This window comes from Squalius cephalus (genome assembly GCF_949319135.1).
Source record: "Squalius cephalus genome assembly, chromosome: 1".
In the NCBI taxonomy this organism is placed as follows: Eukaryota; Metazoa; Chordata; class Actinopteri; order Cypriniformes; family Leuciscidae; genus Squalius; species Squalius cephalus.
Window position 1 is genome coordinate 34,411,704 of NC_137122.1, and position 18,330 is coordinate 34,430,033.

The 18,330-nt window shown below is 39.4% G+C and overlaps 2 protein-coding genes across 2 annotated transcripts in view; both read left to right on the plus strand.

Annotated features, from left to right (window-relative positions):
• The window catches only part of plcd3a (phospholipase C, delta 3a), a 142,969-nt gene extending 140,969 nt beyond the window's left edge, over positions 1-2,000 (plus strand). Inside the window, exon 16 of the mRNA XM_079872405.1 lies at positions 711-2,000. Within this exon, the coding sequence (XP_079728531.1) occupies positions 711-841 (131 nt within the window). The 3' untranslated portion in view covers positions 842-2,000. The remainder of the gene's footprint in view (positions 1-710) is intronic.
• Positions 2,001-2,300: 300 nt separating this feature from the next.
• On the plus strand, positions 2,301-17,998 carry nmt1a (N-myristoyltransferase 1a). Its single transcript, XM_079875048.1, has 12 exons — positions 2,301-2,453; positions 4,778-4,880; positions 10,720-10,864; positions 11,051-11,169; positions 11,280-11,371; positions 11,543-11,659; positions 11,747-11,917; positions 13,011-13,119; positions 13,203-13,373; positions 13,529-13,696; positions 15,608-15,745; positions 16,541-17,998. The coding sequence occupies exons 1-12, from the start codon at positions 2,344-2,346 to the stop codon at positions 16,559-16,561; spliced, it is 1,464 nt and encodes a 487-aa protein (XP_079731174.1). The 5' UTR covers positions 2,301-2,343; the 3' UTR covers positions 16,562-17,998.
• Positions 17,999-18,330: the final 332 nt, after the last annotated feature.

Genomic DNA, 18,330 nt, shown 5'->3' on the forward strand with positions numbered 1-18,330 from the left:
CAAAATATTAAGCAAGCACAACTGTTTTCAAAATTTATAATAATAATAAATGTTTCTTAAGCAGCGAATCGTCATATCAGAATGATTTCTGAAGGATCATGTGACACTGAAGACTGGAGTAATGATGCTGAAAATTCAGGCTTGCCGTTACATTACATTTTCAAATATATTCAAATAGAAAACAGTCATTTTAAATTGTAATAATATTTACAATATTACTGTTACTCAAATAATATTTGCTAAATAGCTAAATATTACTGACCCTAATATTTACCCTAGTTAATACTAACTACTGACTAACTTTTAAACAGTATTGAAAATAAACAATTATAAATGCTTCTAGGTGAACTACTGTATTAGCCTATATAATAAAGAGTCAGATCAACCTTTTTCCTTCAAAACAGCTCTAGTCGTTTTTGGAACGTTGTTGTTCAAGTCTCTAACTGTGTAGAGTGGGATTTGTGCCATTCCTGAAGAAGAATAGTTTCCGGATCACTGAGAGAAGGAAATCTGCTTCTTAGTCTTTGGCCTAGAGCATGCAATGTTTAAAAAATGTCTAGATCTGAAGTTCAAGAAGGTTCTGAAATGCATTTGAATTAATCCTGATGTTCATGAAACTTTGACTTTGATTGGTACACATTACTTTGAACACTTGCTTGTGACAATGTTTTTTCACATATTTTATTGAAGTGTTTTGTGTTATTCTCCAGGTTATCGTCATGTTCACCTGCTAAAAGCAGACGGCTCCAGTCTGTCTCCTGCCACCCTCTTCATCCATGTCAAGGTGGTACGGCGGGGAGTTCCTATTAAAACCGTTTCTGAGCGGCTAGGCAAAGCCTGATGCTTCTGTCATACAGTTGATCCTAGAAATACTGAAGGAAAAGCCACTGAGCCGAGCTCTTGAGGTGCTGTGACTCTTCAGAATGAGACCACCTGAAAAAACACGTGACACTGGACATATATGGACAAACTCTGTGCGCAACAATCTGAAGAAAATCAGTGTAGACCTGCATTTGGCTTTTTTTCTATTGTTAATCTGTGGTGTCAGAGCGTGTTATGGCCATGTTATGGTGGAAGCTAACTATGCTAAAGTAAGTATTGTTAGAAGTTACAAGTCAGTGTTGTTTATATAGTCTGTTTCCATGGAGACAGAATTCTATTGAGTCTGAGCCTTGAATTTAGAATATTTAACATATTTTATAATTATTTAATATTTTAATTGAATTTAAGCTAGTCTTGAGATTCTGGACAAGAATTGTATGTGCATGTAGACAGAAATGATCTGTCTTTAATTGTTTTAATGTTTGAATATTGTAATTGTGTTGGTGGTTTTGATATGCTGAATACTGACAAGATAAAGAAAGCGTAGGAAAAAAAACATATTGAAAGGATACAGAAAGCATAGCAAGTATATGGACTGTTTAGTAAGGTTCACGACTGATTAAGTTTTTATGCAAGTATATTTTAATTGATTTTAACATTATCAGCGTTCCAATTGGGTAATTCTGAGAAATAATATATCTAAACATTTTTAAAATAACTATGACTAATGATGAAATCTGTGTTTAACATAATGTCTGAGACAGAAGATTTTATCGATTTTTTTATTTAATTTAATCAATTTATTAATATTTTATTAAAGCATTGTAAATGCTCAGTGTCCTAAGATGTCCAAATTTAGACAAATTACACTTCTTGACCAGCAACTTTGCTGAAGGTGCAGGCAACTATAACACTTGCCCCTAGATACTTCATTTTATGGCTAAGATTGATAAATCATGGTTATTGAGTTAAAGAGTTTCCAAAGCTCTGTGTTTTGCACTAGGCTATAATAATCTATTTTATATAATATATAATAATATAATATCAACTACTTCTTTACAAACGTGTTTTAATTGTAGATTTTCTGTTTCACAGTAGAAAACTACCATCCCTTGATCTGAATGTCTAACTTGTTGTTTATACAGCACTGTAGCCTATGTGTATGTGTGTGTATGCATATTTTTATTAGGTTGTACTGGAATAGATAATCAGTATTTAAATAAATTAATATTAATATTTCTCTAGCTAATTGTAGCTAATTATTGTGTGTTTAGATAGACATACAGGCAGATAGATAGATAGATAGATAGATAGATAGATAGATAGATAGATAGATAGATAGATAGATAGATAGATAGATAGATAGATAGATAGATAGATAGATAGATAGATAGATAGATAGATAGATAGATAGAGTTTCAAACTGAAAGAACTACAGAGCCCGTCGGCCATTGCGACAGTCCACCAATGGTTTTGCGGGGTGTGAGAGCGCAGGGCGAGATCCTCACTTCCTGGTTAAAGATGGCGGATGAGAATGAGACAGCACCGCAGCTGGAGAAAGAAAATGAGGTAGAAGATGATCATGGACATTGCAGCAACTGTGAAAATGAAGAGCATCACTCTGATGATGGGTGAGCGTGCATGCATTTTATTGTTAGCTCGTAAAAGTACAATACTCTTCCTCACGGCCCTAAAAGACAGGGCCCTTGTTCGGCTAGGCTGGGGCACGCTAACAGCATATCAGCCCGCCCTATGGTCCTACGCCATTGGTTCACGGCCTTGATTGACGCACGGAACTCTAAAACGATTGGCTCAGACGCCGTCAATCAAACAAAAAGACGGTTCCATATGGCCAGTTCTCTAGGATCATTGGCATTTTTGTGCGAGGCGTTTAAGAGCCTCACCATAATTCATGGTATGGTAAAAATGAATAAGCTATCACGTTTAAACTCGCTATTTCATATGCTGTTTAATAAATCATAAACTGACAAATATTTATAAATCACCACCAAAATCAGCTTTCAAACCTGCTCATGTGGCCTTTGTGGCCACTAGGTTGAAAGTAATTTGGATTTGCTGTCACTAAACGATGGCTTGTCGTGATCTAGTTAGCTTGACTGCTGCTAGTTGCAAGTGAAGCATCATTAAAGGTATTTTTTTTTTTTTTTAATCACATTGCTCTCTATTTGCAGTCTCTCTCAGTCGTTTTCCCCGATGGAGTTTCACTTTCAGTACCAAAGAGCTAATCTGTTCACTGAAATATAGTTAATAGTAAAGCCCCACTAACCAGCTTCTTATCCACTATGTTCCTCAAGGTCACGTAACGTTACACAGACCGTCTCGAATGTATTAGGCAACAGAGAGTGAAATATTGCACTTTGTTATCATAAAGAAGTAACTTAGGCTAATTGTTTGTGCCGCCTGTCATGTTGCCGGTTTCTTCCGTTATGAAAATAATACGTAAATAAATATTTCCATAAACATTTTTGTTTCATTTATTCGTGTGTAACTGTCATGTGACATGTTGGATAGATTTATTGTTTAATAATCTGGAAAATGTTTAACAAAAAATACATTTAAAAAGCTAACTTGGGCATTTTTTTCCTGGCTGTTCACAGTATTTTCTTATTTATAGAGTGATAAAAAACCATTGAACCTGGTTTTATTCAATGAATTCTGTTCTGCCAATGTATGACATAGGGTGAGTATTTAATTCAATTATGCCTCATATTCATATATTCAAACATAACAATTGATAACTTGTAATACAAAATTGACTGTCTTAAATATATTATGATTAATTAACTATGGAAGTAATTATTATGATATCTAAAACATAATTTAAAACTACTCTACAATTGTCCGTTATGTTATGAGGACATCCTATATTGCAGCTTGCTTAAATCTATTGAAGTAATACACAGATAAAGAATGGAAGCCCTGGTGGATAGATGGGGATAGACGGCTGTCAAAGCAATAGTCACAGAGGTGCTTGTTCATCCATCAGTCGTTAACGTATAGCCCACCACCTCTCGAACACACAAAAACATGCTTTTTCTGCAGGTCATGTGATAGACCATCTGTCCCCCATTAACAAATGTAGCTCAGCACTATCACCTCTCTCCCTCCGTGGACATTAATAGGATTAGCTGCGCATCTCTCTGTAAGTTGCCCCATTCCATCTCGACTACTGGTGTGGGTCTTGACTCTTGTGCCTGTGTAGGTCAGGCATGAGGTAAATTTCATGAGGTGACATTATTTGTTTCAGTATGTCCAGTTTTATCTTTTTTTTCTTTCTTTTTTTTTTTAAGCTCAGATTCTGCTTGATCTTTTTCACGCACATGCTACCAGTATGTGTATTTTTGTCGCTAGACTATCAACTGAAATAAATAGGTTCATTAAAGGGATAGTTCACCCAAAAATGTAATTCCGCCATAATTTCTTCACGCTCATGTCATTCCAAACCTGTATGAGTTTATTTCTTCTGCGGAACAAAAAAGACGATATTTTGAAAAATGTTGGAAACTGAATGATTTTGTTGTCTATTGACTTCCATTGAATGTACAAAGAAACACTGAAACATTCCTCACAATGTCGTCTTTTATGTTCCACAGAAGAAAAAATAACTTGTAAAGGTTTAGAACGACATTAGGGTGAGGAAATGATAACAGGAGGTCCGTTTTTGGGTGAACTATCCCTATATCTCTGGGAAACTCTAGACCACTTCTCTTTGTTCTGTGAAAATTCTTGTTTACATGTTAGAAATGTCCAAATAAAATCCAGCCTATAAGTATTGTTGTACTCTAACGAGAGGTTGTCATCGTGAAATACTGCTGAATGCATCAGGAGCAGTGATGCATCCATTCCTTTCACCTGCATCAGCTGTAGTTAGTGCTGAGTGGACACGACCTCTCATTATATCTGCCCATGTCAACTGAGTTCATATGACCCGCAGGGAGAAGGGTGACACAGGTGCCAAGAAGAAGAAAAAGAAACAGAAGAAAAAGAACAAGGACAAGGCTGGAGGAAAAGATGTAGCACAGGATCCGCTGGCCAAAGTGAGTGTGTTTGTATGACTCTGTGTGTTTAACAAGATTATTTAAATTTTTCATCTCAAACTCCCTTAAAGTCAAACTTTTAAAAACACTAATCATTTAATAACTCTGCTAAATGTAATCTAAAGCAATTATCATAATGGTTGTCCATTTTTTTTGGCAACAACTACTACTTTGGAGATTTAAAAAATTCATAAAGACACCGTAAAACTAATCCATGTGAATTGAGCAGTTTAGTCCAAATTATCTGATACAATCGCTTTATGTGATGAAGAGATTGAATTTAGGGTTTTTATTCACATATAAATATTGATCAGCGAACAGATAGAGAAGCTCAACTGTACTAGCTTGATGTGCGAGAACAAACCTAATTGGTTCTTGCTGAAGCTCAAACGTGCTGCGTAACACAAGAATGAACCTCATTGGTCTTGCTGAAGCTCAAACGTGCTGCGTAACTCGAGAATGAACCTCATTGGTTCTTGGTGAAGCTCAAACGTGCTGTGTAACACAAGAATGAACCTCATTGGTCTTGCTGAAGCTCAAACGTGCTGCGTAACACAAGAATGAACCTCATTGGTTCTTGGTGAAGCTCAAACGTGCTGCGTAACACGAGAATGAACCTCATTGGTCTTGCTGAAGCTCAAACGTGCTGCGTAACACACAAGAATGAACCTCATTGGTTCTTGCTGAAGCTCAAACGTGCTGCGTAACACGAGAATGAACCTCATTGGTCTTGCTGAAGCTCAAACGTGCTGCGTAACACAAGAATGAACCTCATTGGTTCTTGGTGAAGCTCAAACGTGCTGCGTAACACGAGAATGAACCTCATTGGTTCTTGCTGAAGCTCAAACGTGCTGCGTAACACGAGAATGAACCTCATTGGTTCTTGCTGAAGCTCAAACGTGCTGCGTAACACACAAGAATGAACCTCATTGGTCTTGCTGAAGCTCAAACGTGCTGCGTAACACAAGAATGAACCTCATTGGTCTTGCTGAAGCTCAAACGTGCTGCGTAACATGAGAATGAACCTCATTGGTTCTTGTTGATGCTCAAACGTGCTGCGTAACACGAGAATGAACCTCATTGGTTCTTGTTGATGCTCAAACGTGCTGCGTAACACGAGAATGAACCTCATTGGTTCTTGTTGATGCTCAAACGTGCTGCGTAACACGAGAATGAACCTCATTGGTTCTTGTTGAAGCTCAAACGTGCTGCGTAACATGAGAATGAACCTCATTGGTTCTTGTTGATGCTCAAACGTGCTGCGTAACACGAGAATGAACCTCATTGGTTCTTGCTGAAGCTCAAACGTGCTGCGTAACTCGAGAATGAACCTCATTGGTTCTTGTTGATGCTCAAACGTGCTGCGTAACACGAGAATGAACCTCATTGGTTCTTGTTGATGCTCAAACGTGCTGCGTAACACGAGAATGAACCTCATTGGTTCTTGTTGAAGCTCAAACGTGCTGCGTAACACGAGAATGAACCTCATTTGTTCTTGCTGAAGCTCAAACGTGCTGCGTAACACGAGAATGAACCTCATTGGTTCTTGTTGAAGCTCAAACGTGCTGCGTAACATGAGAATGAACCTCATTGGTTCTTGCTGAAGCTCAAACGTGCTGCGTAACACGAGAATGAACCTCATTGGTTCTTGTTGATGCTCAAACGTGCTGCGTAACACGAGAATGAACCTCATTGGTTCTTGCTGAAGCTCAAACGTGCTGCGTAACTCGAGAATGAACCTCATTGGTTCTTGCTGAAGCTCAAACGTGCTGCGTAACATGAGAATGAACCTCATTGGTTCTTGTTGATGCTCAAACGTGCTGCGTAACACGAGAATGAACCTCATTGGTTCTTGTTGAAGCTCAAACGTGCTGCGTAACATGAGAATGAACCTCATTGGTTCTTGTTGATGCTCAAACGTGCTGCGTAACACGAGAATGAACCTCATTGGTTCTTGCTGAAGCTCAAACGTGCTGCGTAACTCGAGAATGAACCTCATTGGTTCTTGTTGATGCTCAAACGTGCTGCGTAACACGAGAATGAACCTCATTGGTTCTTGCTGAAGCTCAAACGTGCTGCGTAACATGAGAATGAACCTCATTGGTTCTTGTTGATGCTCAAACGTGCTGCGTAACATGAGAATGAACCTCATTGGTTCTTGTTGATGCTCAAACGTGCTGCGTAACACGAGAATGAACCTCATTGGTTCTTGTTGATGCTCAAACGTGCTGCGTAACACGAGAATGAACCTCATTGGTTCTTGTTGAAGCTCAAACGTGCTGCGTAACATGAGAATGAACCTCATTGGTTCTTGTTGATGCTCAAACGTGCTGCGTAACACGAGAATGAACCTCATTGGTTCTTGCTGAAGCTCAAACGTGCTGCGTAACTCGAGAATGAACCTCATTGGTTCTTGTTGATGCTCAAACGTGCTGCGTAACACGAGAATGAACCTCATTGGTTCTTGTTGATGCTCAAACGTGCTGCGTAACACGAGAATGAACCTCATTGGTTCTTGTTGAAGCTCAAACGTGCTGCGTAACATGAGAATGAACCTCATTGGTTCTTGTTGATGCTCAAACGTGCTGCGTAACATGAGAATGAACCTCATTGGTTCTTGTTGATGCTCAAACGAGCTGCGTAACACGAGAATGAACCTCAAACGTGCTGCGTAACATGAGAATGAACCTCATTGGTTCTTGCTGAAGCTCAAACGTGCTGCGTAACACGAGAATGAACCTCATTGGTTCTTGTTGAAGCTCAAACGTGCTGCGTAACATGAGAATGAACCTCATTGGTTCTTGTTGATGCTCAAACGTGCTGCGTAACATGAGAATGAACCTCATTGATTCTTGCTGAAGCTCAAACGTGCTGCGTAACTCGAGAATGAACCTCATTGGTTCTTGTTGAAGCTCAAACGTGCTGCGTAACTCGAGAATGAACCTCATTGGTTCTTGTTGATGCTCAAACGTGCTGCGTAACACGAGAATGAACCTCATTGGTTCTTGTTGAAGCTCAAACGTGCTGCGTAACATGAGAATGAACCTCATTGGTTCTTGTTGATGCTCAAACGTGCTGCGTAACATGAGAATGAACCTCATTGGTTCTTGTTGATGCTCAAACGAGCTGCGTAACACGAGAATGAACCTCATTGGTTCTTGTTGAAGCTCAAACGTGCTGCGTAACATGAGAATGAACCTCATTGGTTCTTGCTGAAGCTCAAACGTGCTGCGTAACACGAGAATGAACCTCATTGGTTCTTGTTGAAGCTCAAACGTGCTGCGTAACATGAGAATGAACCTCATTGGTTCTTGTTGATGCTCAAACGTGCTGCGTAACATGAGAATGAACCTCATTGGTTCTTGCTGAAGCTCAAACGTGCTGCGTAACACGAGAATGAACCTCATTGGTTCTTGCTGAAGCTCAAACGTGCTGCGTAACTCGAGAATGAACCTCATTGGTTCTTGCTGAAGCTCAAACGTGCTGCGTAACACGAGAATGAACCACATTGGTTCTTGCTGAAGCTCAAACGTGCTGCGTAACTCGAGAATGAACCTCATTGGTTCTTGTTGATGCTCAAACGTGCTGCGTAACACGAGAATGAACCTCATTGGTTCTTGTTGATGCTCAAACGTGCTGCGTAACACGAGAATGAACCTCATTGGTTCTTGTTGAAGCTCAAACGTGCTGCGTAACATGAGAATGAACCTCATTGGTTCTTGTTGATGCTCAAATGTGCTGCGTAACATGAGAATGAACCTCATTGGTTCTTGTTGATGCTCAAACGAGCTGCGTAACACGAGAATGAACCTCATTGGTTCTTGCTGAAGCTCAAACGTGCTGCGTAACATGAGAATGAACCTCATTGGTTCTTGCTGAAGCTCAAACGTGCTGCGTAACACGAGAATGAACCTCATTGGTTCTTGTTGAAGCTCAAACGTGCTGCGTAACATGAGAATGAACCTCATTGGTTCTTGTTGATGCTCAAACGTGCTGCGTAACACGAGAATGAACCTCATTGATTCTTGCTGAAGCTCAAACGTGCTGCGTAACTCGAGAATGAACCTCATTGGTTCTTGCTGAAGCTCAAACGTGCTGCGTAACTCGAGAATGAACCTCATTGGTTCTTGTTGATGCTCAAACGTGCTGCGTAACACGAGAATGAACCTCATTGGTTCTTGTTGATGCTCAAACGTGCTGCGTAACACGAGAATGAACCTCATTGGTTCTTGTTGAAGCTCAAACGTGCTGCGTAACATGAGAATGAACCTCATTGGTTCTTGTTGATGCTCAAACGTGCTGCGTAACATGAGAATGAACCTCATTGGTTCTTGTTGATGCTCAAACGAGCTGCGTAACACGAGAATGAACCTCATTGGTTCTTGCTGAAGCTCAAACGTGCTGCGTAACTCGAGAATGAACCTCATTGGTTCTTGTTGATGCTCAAACGTGCTGCGTAACACAAGAATGAACCTCATTGGTTCTTGTTGATGCTCAAACGTGCTGCGTAACACGAGAATGAACCTCATTGGTTCTTGTTGATGCTCAAACGAGCTGCGTAACACGAGAATGAACCTCATTTGTTCTTGCTGAAGCTCAAACGTGCTGCGTAACTCGAGAATGAACCTCATTGGTTCTTGTTGATGCTCAAACGAGCTGCGTAACACGAGAATGAACCTCATTTGTTCTTGCTGAAGCTCAAACGTGCTGCGTAACACGAGAATGAACCTCATTGGTTCTTGTTGATGCTCAAACGAGCTGCGTAACACGAGAATGAACCTCATTTGTTCTTGCTGAAGCTCAAACGTGCTGCGTAACACGAGAATGAACCTCATTGGTTCTTGTTGATGCTCAAACGTGCTGCGTAACATGAGAATGAACCTCATTGGTCTTGCTGAAGCTCAAACGTGCTGCGTAACATGAGAATGAACCTCATTGGTCTTGTTGAAGCTCAAACGTGCTGCGTAACACGAGAATGAACCTCATTGGTTCTTGCTGAAGCTCAAACGTGCTGCGTAACACGAGAATGAACCTCATTGGTTCTTGCTGATGCTCAAACATGCTGCGTAACACAAGAATGAACCTCATTGGTTCTTGTTGAAGCTCAAACGTGCTGCGTAACACAAGAATGAACCTCATTGGTTCTTGTTGAAGCTCAAACGTGCTGCGTAACACGAGAATGAACCTCATTGGTTCTTGCTGAAACAAACGAAAGTATTACCGGTTTGAAACAATGTGTAAATGATGACAGAATTTTCATTTTTGGGTGAACTAACTAATAAATAAAACTGAACGACATATACTAAACAACTGAGGATCACACACGACTTTCACGTAACTCCGAACACAACAAACTAATGTAGAAACACTCGCCTTGCTTGGAAACGCATGAGAAATCAAAATAGCTCAAAATATCAGGTTTGATACCCTCACATCATACTTAGTGTACAACAACTGTCCAGACTGCAAATCGGGGCAAACATTTCATCATTTCTAACATTTCATACAAGTATTTCAGCCTTTAGCAATATCTGCCAGAAATGTAATGTTGGTGCGTCACTACTTTAGTATAGGAACAAATGTTTTCTTTACAAGCACTGTCCCAACTGCTTGGTCTGTATGTGTAGTTATATTTTGTAATAATATTTTTAATATTTTGATTTAGACCCATATATCAGTGCAGGAAATGCCTTAAATACCATGGTATTCTTTGAAGTACCTTGGGTTACTTTCTAAATACCATTGTATTCATTACCATCATCTGATAATATCACTGCACCATGGTACAGCCAAAGTACTTTTGCAAGCATTTGAGGAATTATTTCTGTCTCTTCCTCAGGTAAACTCCCTCCCTGCTGATAAGTTACAGGAGATCCAGAAGGCCATTGAGCTGTTCTCAGTGGGACAAGGTCCAGCTAAAACCATGGAGGAGGCCACACGTCGCAGTTATCAGTTCTGGGACACTCAGCCTGTTCCTAAACTTGGTATTGATCATTTGTGCAATTGTACTCACAGTAGTTTCATTATTATACTTGTTCCTTGGTCTAACGTCAGTTTTTTTCTTTCTAGGAGTGTACATTTTCATCTGTACAACATACGTTTTCTTGAGACTCATGACTTGTGGCACAGTGTATTCTGAGTCTGTCGTTTGTTTGTTCGTTTGTTTTTAGGAGAGACTGTGACGTCACATGGCTGGATTGAGCCAGATAAAGATAACATACGAGAGGAACCGTACAGCCTACCGCAGGGCTTCAGCTGGGACGCTCTCGATTTGGGAAATGCTGCCGTGGTACAACACTCAAACCATTACATTTATCCCTCGAATTCTTATATATACAAATATACACCTGGAAACAACTCGTCTAAAGCTCTTTTCCATTTCTTTTTTTCTCTCTGAAGCTGAAAGAGTTGTACACTCTCCTCAATGAGAACTACGTGGAGGATGATGACAACATGTTTCGTTTCGATTACTCTCCTGAATTTCTGCTTTGGTAAGAATGATTGGCTTGAAAAATGACAGATTCAAGGTTATGAAAAACTTGATCTAAATTTTTTTTGTCTTGTATTTGAAAGGCAGGCTATCTATCTATCTCTCTTTTTTTTTTTTTTTTTGGTATGAAAGTCATGTGATATCTGTCCTCAGTACTGTGTTTTTGTCCCAGGGCTCTGCGTCCTCCAGGCTGGTTGCCTCAGTGGCATTGTGGAGTGAGAGTGAACTCTAATCAAAAGCTAGTTGGTTTCATCAGTGCCATTCCAGCCAACATCCGCATCTACGACATGTAAGCAGTCATAAGTGTATCTACTGTAAATAATGGTTTAAATGCAATACACTCACTTGACCCATATCTGCTCTTTGATCCCCCCAGAGAGAAGAAGATGGTGGAGATTAACTTTCTGTGTGTGCATAAGAAACTTCGCTCGAAACGAGTGGCTCCGGTACTCATCAGGGAGATCACAAGACGGGTCAATCTGGAGGGCATCTTTCAGGCTGTGTACACCGCAGGTGTGGTGCTGCCCAAACCTGTGGGCACCTGCAGGTAAGACACACATCTGCCCTCTCGTAATACGCATGCACAGGTGCCTCTGTGCAGAGTGGAGAGTGCCATTAGATAGGCTGTTGAGCAGCAGACATTGCTAGCCATTAACTCTTTCCTCTGATACAAAAAAACCTTCCTCCAGGTGGTGCATAGGTTCTCAAATATGCCTTATTGTGCCACAATCAGAATCCTGTGTGTATTGCGTCACTGGAGAAATTTGGACTCTAAAAGTAGATCTTTTTTGAGGGTCAGTAAGGTTTTTTTATTATTATTATTTATTTATTTATTTAATTTTTTTGAGAGAGAGAAATTAACTTTTAATCAATTTAAATGCATCCTGGCTGAATAAAATTGACAGTCAAGACATTTATAATGATACAAAATATTTCAAATAAATGCTCCTCTTTTGAACTTTCTAGTAATCAAATAATTCAGAAAAAAATTATCACGGCTTCCAAGTTCCAATTCTCACTATTAACTAACTATTAAGTATGAATTTTGTCTCAGTTAACTCCTTATTACTGCTTAATAGTTTGTAAGGTAGTTGTTAGTTTAGGTACTGGGTAGGATTAAGGGATATAGAATATGGTCATGCAGAATAAGACATTATTTTGTGCTTTATAAGTATTAATAAACACCCAATATCCTAATAATATGCATGCTAACAAGTAACTAGGTAATAAAGTGAGAATTGGACCCTAAACTAAAGTGTTACCCATATGAGAATGGGTTGAGTAATGTGCATCACAGGAATGAATTAGATTTAAAAATAATTACAATAGGAAACAGTTATTTTAAATTGTAATTATTATTTTACAATTTTACAGTTATACAGTAGTTTCGATTAAATAAATGCAACATAAGAGACTTTCAAAAACATAAAAAAATCTTACTGACCCCAGACTTTTGAACGGAAGTCTACGTGCCAAAGTTCTCGTAAAAATGGCAATCAAAATGAGAAGTAAATCTAGTAATGATTCAAACAACACTGCCATTTGTGTGCTACTATTAGTTGCTGCTGTAAATTTAACAAATTTTAATAGCCATTTTTTTTAACCCCGTTTTGTTCTAATTGCCTTGCCTTGTGTGGTAGATATTGGCACCGGTCTTTGAACCCACGAAAGCTGATTGAGGTGAAGTTCTCTCATCTGAGTCGGAACATGACTATGCAACGCACAATGAAGCTCTACCGACTGCCAGAGGTGTGTGCCATCTTCTTTCCTGGGTGATGTCTAGGAGGTTTCCTCTTTTCCATTTTCTCTTATTGCGTGTGTCTCTCCTGTAGGCTCCTAAGACTTCAGGCCTGAAGCCGATGACTGTAAAGGACGTCCCAGCGGTTCACCGCCTGCTGAATGAGTACCTGAGTCAGTTCAACCTGGTCCCCGTCATGAGCCCTGAGGAGGTCCAACACTGGCTGCTTCCTCAGGAGAACATCATCGACACCTATATAGTGGAGGTATTGACACCAAGAATTCATGCCATGTATAATCCTAGAGGTATCACTCATGAAAGTATTTCTGACATACAAAAATAAGAGTGGGTAATCAGCGTATTTCTAAGAAATATATTTGGCATGTGAACAGCTGGTCCTTTATGTCAACTGTGTTGTAGAGTTCAGATGGGAAGGTGACTGACATCCTGAGTTTCTACACTCTGCCGTCCACCATCATGAACCATCCTGTGCATCGCAGTCTGAAGGCAGCGTACTCTTTCTATAATGTACACACCACAACCACCCTGCTGGACCTGATGGGAGATGCTCTCATCCTCGCCAAGTCGGTCAGTCACTGAAAGTGTGTGTGTAAGAGAGAGAGAGTGAGTTAGGGCTGCAACTAACGATTATTTTGAAAAACGATTAATCTGTTGATTGTGTTTTTCGATGAATCCAATTAAAACTCACATATTTTATTTCCCAAAAAGAATCTTGCCCGATGTTGTCCTCCAAACAGTGTGCAAACTGAAGGATATGAAAACAAATCCAGAGCGTATCTATGCTGGGCTGTGTTATACATTATAAAACTTGATGGATGTTTTCCCTGAATGGGTGTAATTAATCGATAATCAAATTTTGTTGATTATATTCTCTATTGATTTTAGCATTTAGTTGTTTCAGCCTTACTATGAGTTTACCTATCTATAGTTTTGGTGCAAATTTCTCACAAAAAAAAAAAAAAAAACATTCATAAATGAAATGTTGTTTTAGCAGTGAAGGCAAACTTGTGTTTAAGAAGAACATATCGTTGCTGTCGGGTGGAATCCTCGCATCTCCAAAACCATTATTTTTCAGGAAATTAAAAAAACGGCATATTTTTTGAGTTATTAAACATTGTATCGTTAAAGTTGGTAATATACCTTATATTGCTATCATATACTGTTGTGTACCAACATTAACACAACATTTCCCCAAAATCATGTTTAATCAGAGATACGAGATTTATGACTTGGGAGCAGGGAGATACGAGGTTACGCTGTCATTGATAACAATGGAACGGACACAGACGTCACTGCTGCCAGCAGTGTTCATCAAAGTCTGCGGTCGCTTTGAGCCTTTTGACAAGAGATAAGGCTTTAAGAGCTATTCAAATCTAATGATTGTGGTTACATACATCTTCCTAAACTCCATTTTAAACGTTTAAGAGATATGAGTGATGCAATACCAAAATACTAGGCTGTCTAAAATAGGCGGAAATTAATCTGCAGGCAAACAAAGTCGGCGGTCGCGTTGAGCCTTTTGACAAGAGAAAAGGCTACAATAGTTAACCAAAGCTAACGACTGTGGTTACATACATCTTCCTAAACTCCATTTTAAAGGTTTAAGAACAAAAAACGATGAGCTGTCTAAGAGGCGGAAATTAGCCTAATCTGCACGCAAACTTCCCTTCGTGGCTCACGGGCTTCCTTCTGCACCGAAGCATTACAGCTATCGATTTTTAACAAAACATGCCTACTCAAATGTATCTAACCTAACTATTTTCACTCGTTATTGTCTAAAAAACAGACAGAGTTATCCAAAGATAGGCTTATTTGGCGCCAGTAGACAGCCCTTTTTTCTCCCATAAATAAAACCTGCTACTTGGGGTATTTTACATGCACAGTGCCAACTACGAGTCAGTAAAATAATAATAAAAACAATAATTTAATGCTGGTATCCAAAACATTTAATTCAATTCAAGTAACGTTATTATATTAGATACATTTTAAAACTTCAATGCACATGTATAATAAGCCTAGTAAGAAGTCTATATATAAAATACATCAGTAACTGATATCATAGTTTAACACAGATAAAATCAGAGTTAAGGCTTTCTTTACGTGTTGCTCGACGAGGATTTCTTAATCGTTGCGACTTTCAATCCTGAGGAGACAAAATGCCGCCAAGTGAAGAAGAGGTGGAGTTACGAGGATTCTCAGACAGTTGAAGTGTCCAATGGAGTTAAGAGATTTGCTCTCAAGCCGTTTTCAACACTTTCGATCGGTTAATAATTTATAAAAATAACAGAACCACGTGGGGACTGACCAATAGCATCGATTTGTGAAAAAATATGAAATTGACAAAATTTGGACATAGGAGGTTTCCGCCCGACAGCGACGATATGCAGCAGTATTGAAATGTATCATTTGCAGGCACAACTGGAGCATTAAACTATCAGCAGATTTATTAAAGCTTTTCTCGCGTCATTCCCCCTGCAGAAAGGATTTGATGTCTTTAATGCACTGGACCTAATGGAGAACAAGACGTTTTTGGAGAAACTCAAGTTTGGCATTGGAGATGGAAACCTGCAGTATTACCTCTACAATTGGAAATGTCCCAGCATGGGTTCAGAAAAGGTACAAGTTTTGAGATGTCAGTCCAGAGTTTTTCTCAATGAAAATCTTTTTTCTTTATATAAATCAGAGTCAAGCTGAAGTTACATTAATTGGCCACTAGGTGGCCATAGTACTTCACAGCCTGTCTCCCAAAGCACCTAGATGTCACTTTCATTGGTTTTATATTTAACTTTAATGTTTTTTATATTTATATTCGCACACACACTCACTGGCCTCTATTAGGTACACTCTGCTAGTATTGGGTTCGACCCCCTTTTGCTTTCAGAACTGCCTCAATTCTTTGTGGCATAGATTCAACAAGGTGCAGGTCTTCTTTTGCTGTAGCATCTCTGCTTCAAGATTTAACGTGTTGTGTGTCCAGAGATGAGTTACTGTTGCCTTTCTATCAGCTCAAACCAGTCCGGCCATTCTCCTCTGCCCTCTGGCATCAACCAGGCATTTTCTCCCACAGCATTTTCTCTCCCATTGAACTTTTGTGTGAAAATCCCAATATATCATCAGTTTCTGAAATACTCAGACCAGCCTGTCTGGCACCAACAACCATGCCATGTTCGAAGTCACTTAAATCACCTTTCTTCCTCATTCTGATGCTCTTCCGCAGATCGTCTTTGACCATGCCTACATTCCTAAATTAATTGTTGCCATGTGATTGGCTGACAAGATATTTGCATTAATGAGCAGTTGAACAGTGGGCCTGTGTGTGTAACTATGCATATATTTACATATGTGTGTGTGATGTGTAAAAATTCCTAAAGATCAATACTGGTCTATATAATTATTATGCATTTTTTGTAGGTGGGTTTGGTTCTGCAGTGACCCGTTTCACCATCCATGACCTCTGTCTCGCATGACAGCGAGGCTGATTGATGACATCGCGCACTGACCACCTGACAGATGCTACCAGTGGACTTCCTGATTCAGGAAGGAGAATTCACCGCCCATTTTTAAGTTTGAACTTTGACCTTTTGGACCTGCACTACTGCTGCCAGACTGAGAAGATTTTCTTCTCTTTCCTCTTTTTTTGTTTTTTCTCTCTCTCTCCCTTTCCCTCACTTATCTTCTTATTCTCTCTCTGCGCATGGACCTAAAGCCATTGTAGTTACCATCATCAGAGATGAGGAACCTTAATCTGTTATGATTGTTAACAAAGGTGCGCACACACACACACACACACACACACGCGCTGATATATAATTACAATGCTCATGATGAACCCAGATGCGTAAGTGTCACGTTACTCGCATCGGTAGATTCAACTCATTCAGTATAAAGTGATTTTACTCTCCCAATCCAATGGGAGGTGCTTTTTTGCAAAAAAAAAAAAAAAAAAACAGGATGAAAATGTTCATTTCCTCAGTGTTTTAGAAAAGAACATGCAACAATCAAAGACACATGAAAGTTCTTAGAAATAAAAACGGCCAATGAGATAATAAAAATCCCGAGTGGACATGACAAGGGCTGCTGTCAATGATTTTCCTGTGGTCATTCTCTCCTTCGCACATCATAAACTGTTTTTCGCCATGGAAGCCTCGTCTCTACTTTCTTTTGACAAACGTTGACCAACTGATGGATGCGGTACACAGCGAGTGAGATCTTTTTGTCTTGGTTTTGCTTTGTTATTGCTTTTAATCTGTTCTCTCTAATCAGTTTATTGCTTATTTGTCTCTAACTGCCTGTGATCCTCTTTCACGGTTTTGCCAACAGAGAAGCACCAGTGTAAATAAACAAGGAAGCAAAGAGAAATACCATATTAGATCCACAATTTGACAGTGGTTGGGACTACATTGTACACCTGGCAGATCGCAGTGGGGGAGGGGGGGGGTCATCATAAATTAGCAATAATGATGGTGTTTTTGAGGAAAATTCCTAAAAATGGAATGTGGTGGTTTGTGTCTTGGATGATAGATTATGCCTGCTCATAAAGTTGTACAGCTCTAAAAGTATTGGAGAATATCCTTATTGTAGTGTGAGCATATGCCCTAACTCTTATTTATCACATGATCTGTACAACACATGGAAGTAGATGGATGTATCAAAGCAGTACAACCTTATGAGTAACTGGCAGTATCTACTTAAAATTGTGGTTTTGAACACAGTATGGGTAATTTGAGGAAGCGGGTTGTGGAAAATACAATGGAAGCAACTGAAAACGGGTCTTTAGGTTTTTATGATGGAGTGAAAGACATCAACATGTATTATTATTAATTTTTTTGTTTTGTTTTGTGCTAAATAAAAAGTAGCAGCTGCTGTGAACGGTTGGGTTTGTGGTATGTTATTTCAGAGTTTGTGGCCTGTGATCTCACATTTTCACTCATGGTAGATCAGCTGTTATTTCCTATTCACATGTGTTTTTGGTTCTTTGTGTGGGAAATTTTAAGTCTAGCCATGTCCAAGATCAGTCAAAACCTCAGTAAGGTCGATGAGATGCGTTGTTCTGTTAATCCTCATGATTTAAGCAATCAGCAGTTTAATGTTAGATATTGCAGCTTTGTATTGTTATAGACTCTAGAGCCAGACTAGTAGAAACTGCCTGATTTATTTCAATCCTTCATGAACATGACAATGTGTAACTCTCCTACCACTCT

Bases quoted from the DNA above. Each gene is read 5' to 3' on its own strand.
- nmt1a (XM_079875048.1), top strand. From the start codon at position 2,344: ATGGCGGATGAGAATGAGACAGCACCGCAGCTGGAGAAAGAAAATGAG. The intron at 11,170-11,279 runs GTACAACACTCA...TTCTCTCTGAAG, and splicing joins ATTTGGGAAATGCTGCCGTG to CTGAAAGAGTTGTACACTCT. The intron at 13,697-15,607 runs GTCAGTCACTGA...TTCCCCCTGCAG, and splicing joins CTCTCATCCTCGCCAAGTCG to AAAGGATTTGATGTCTTTAA.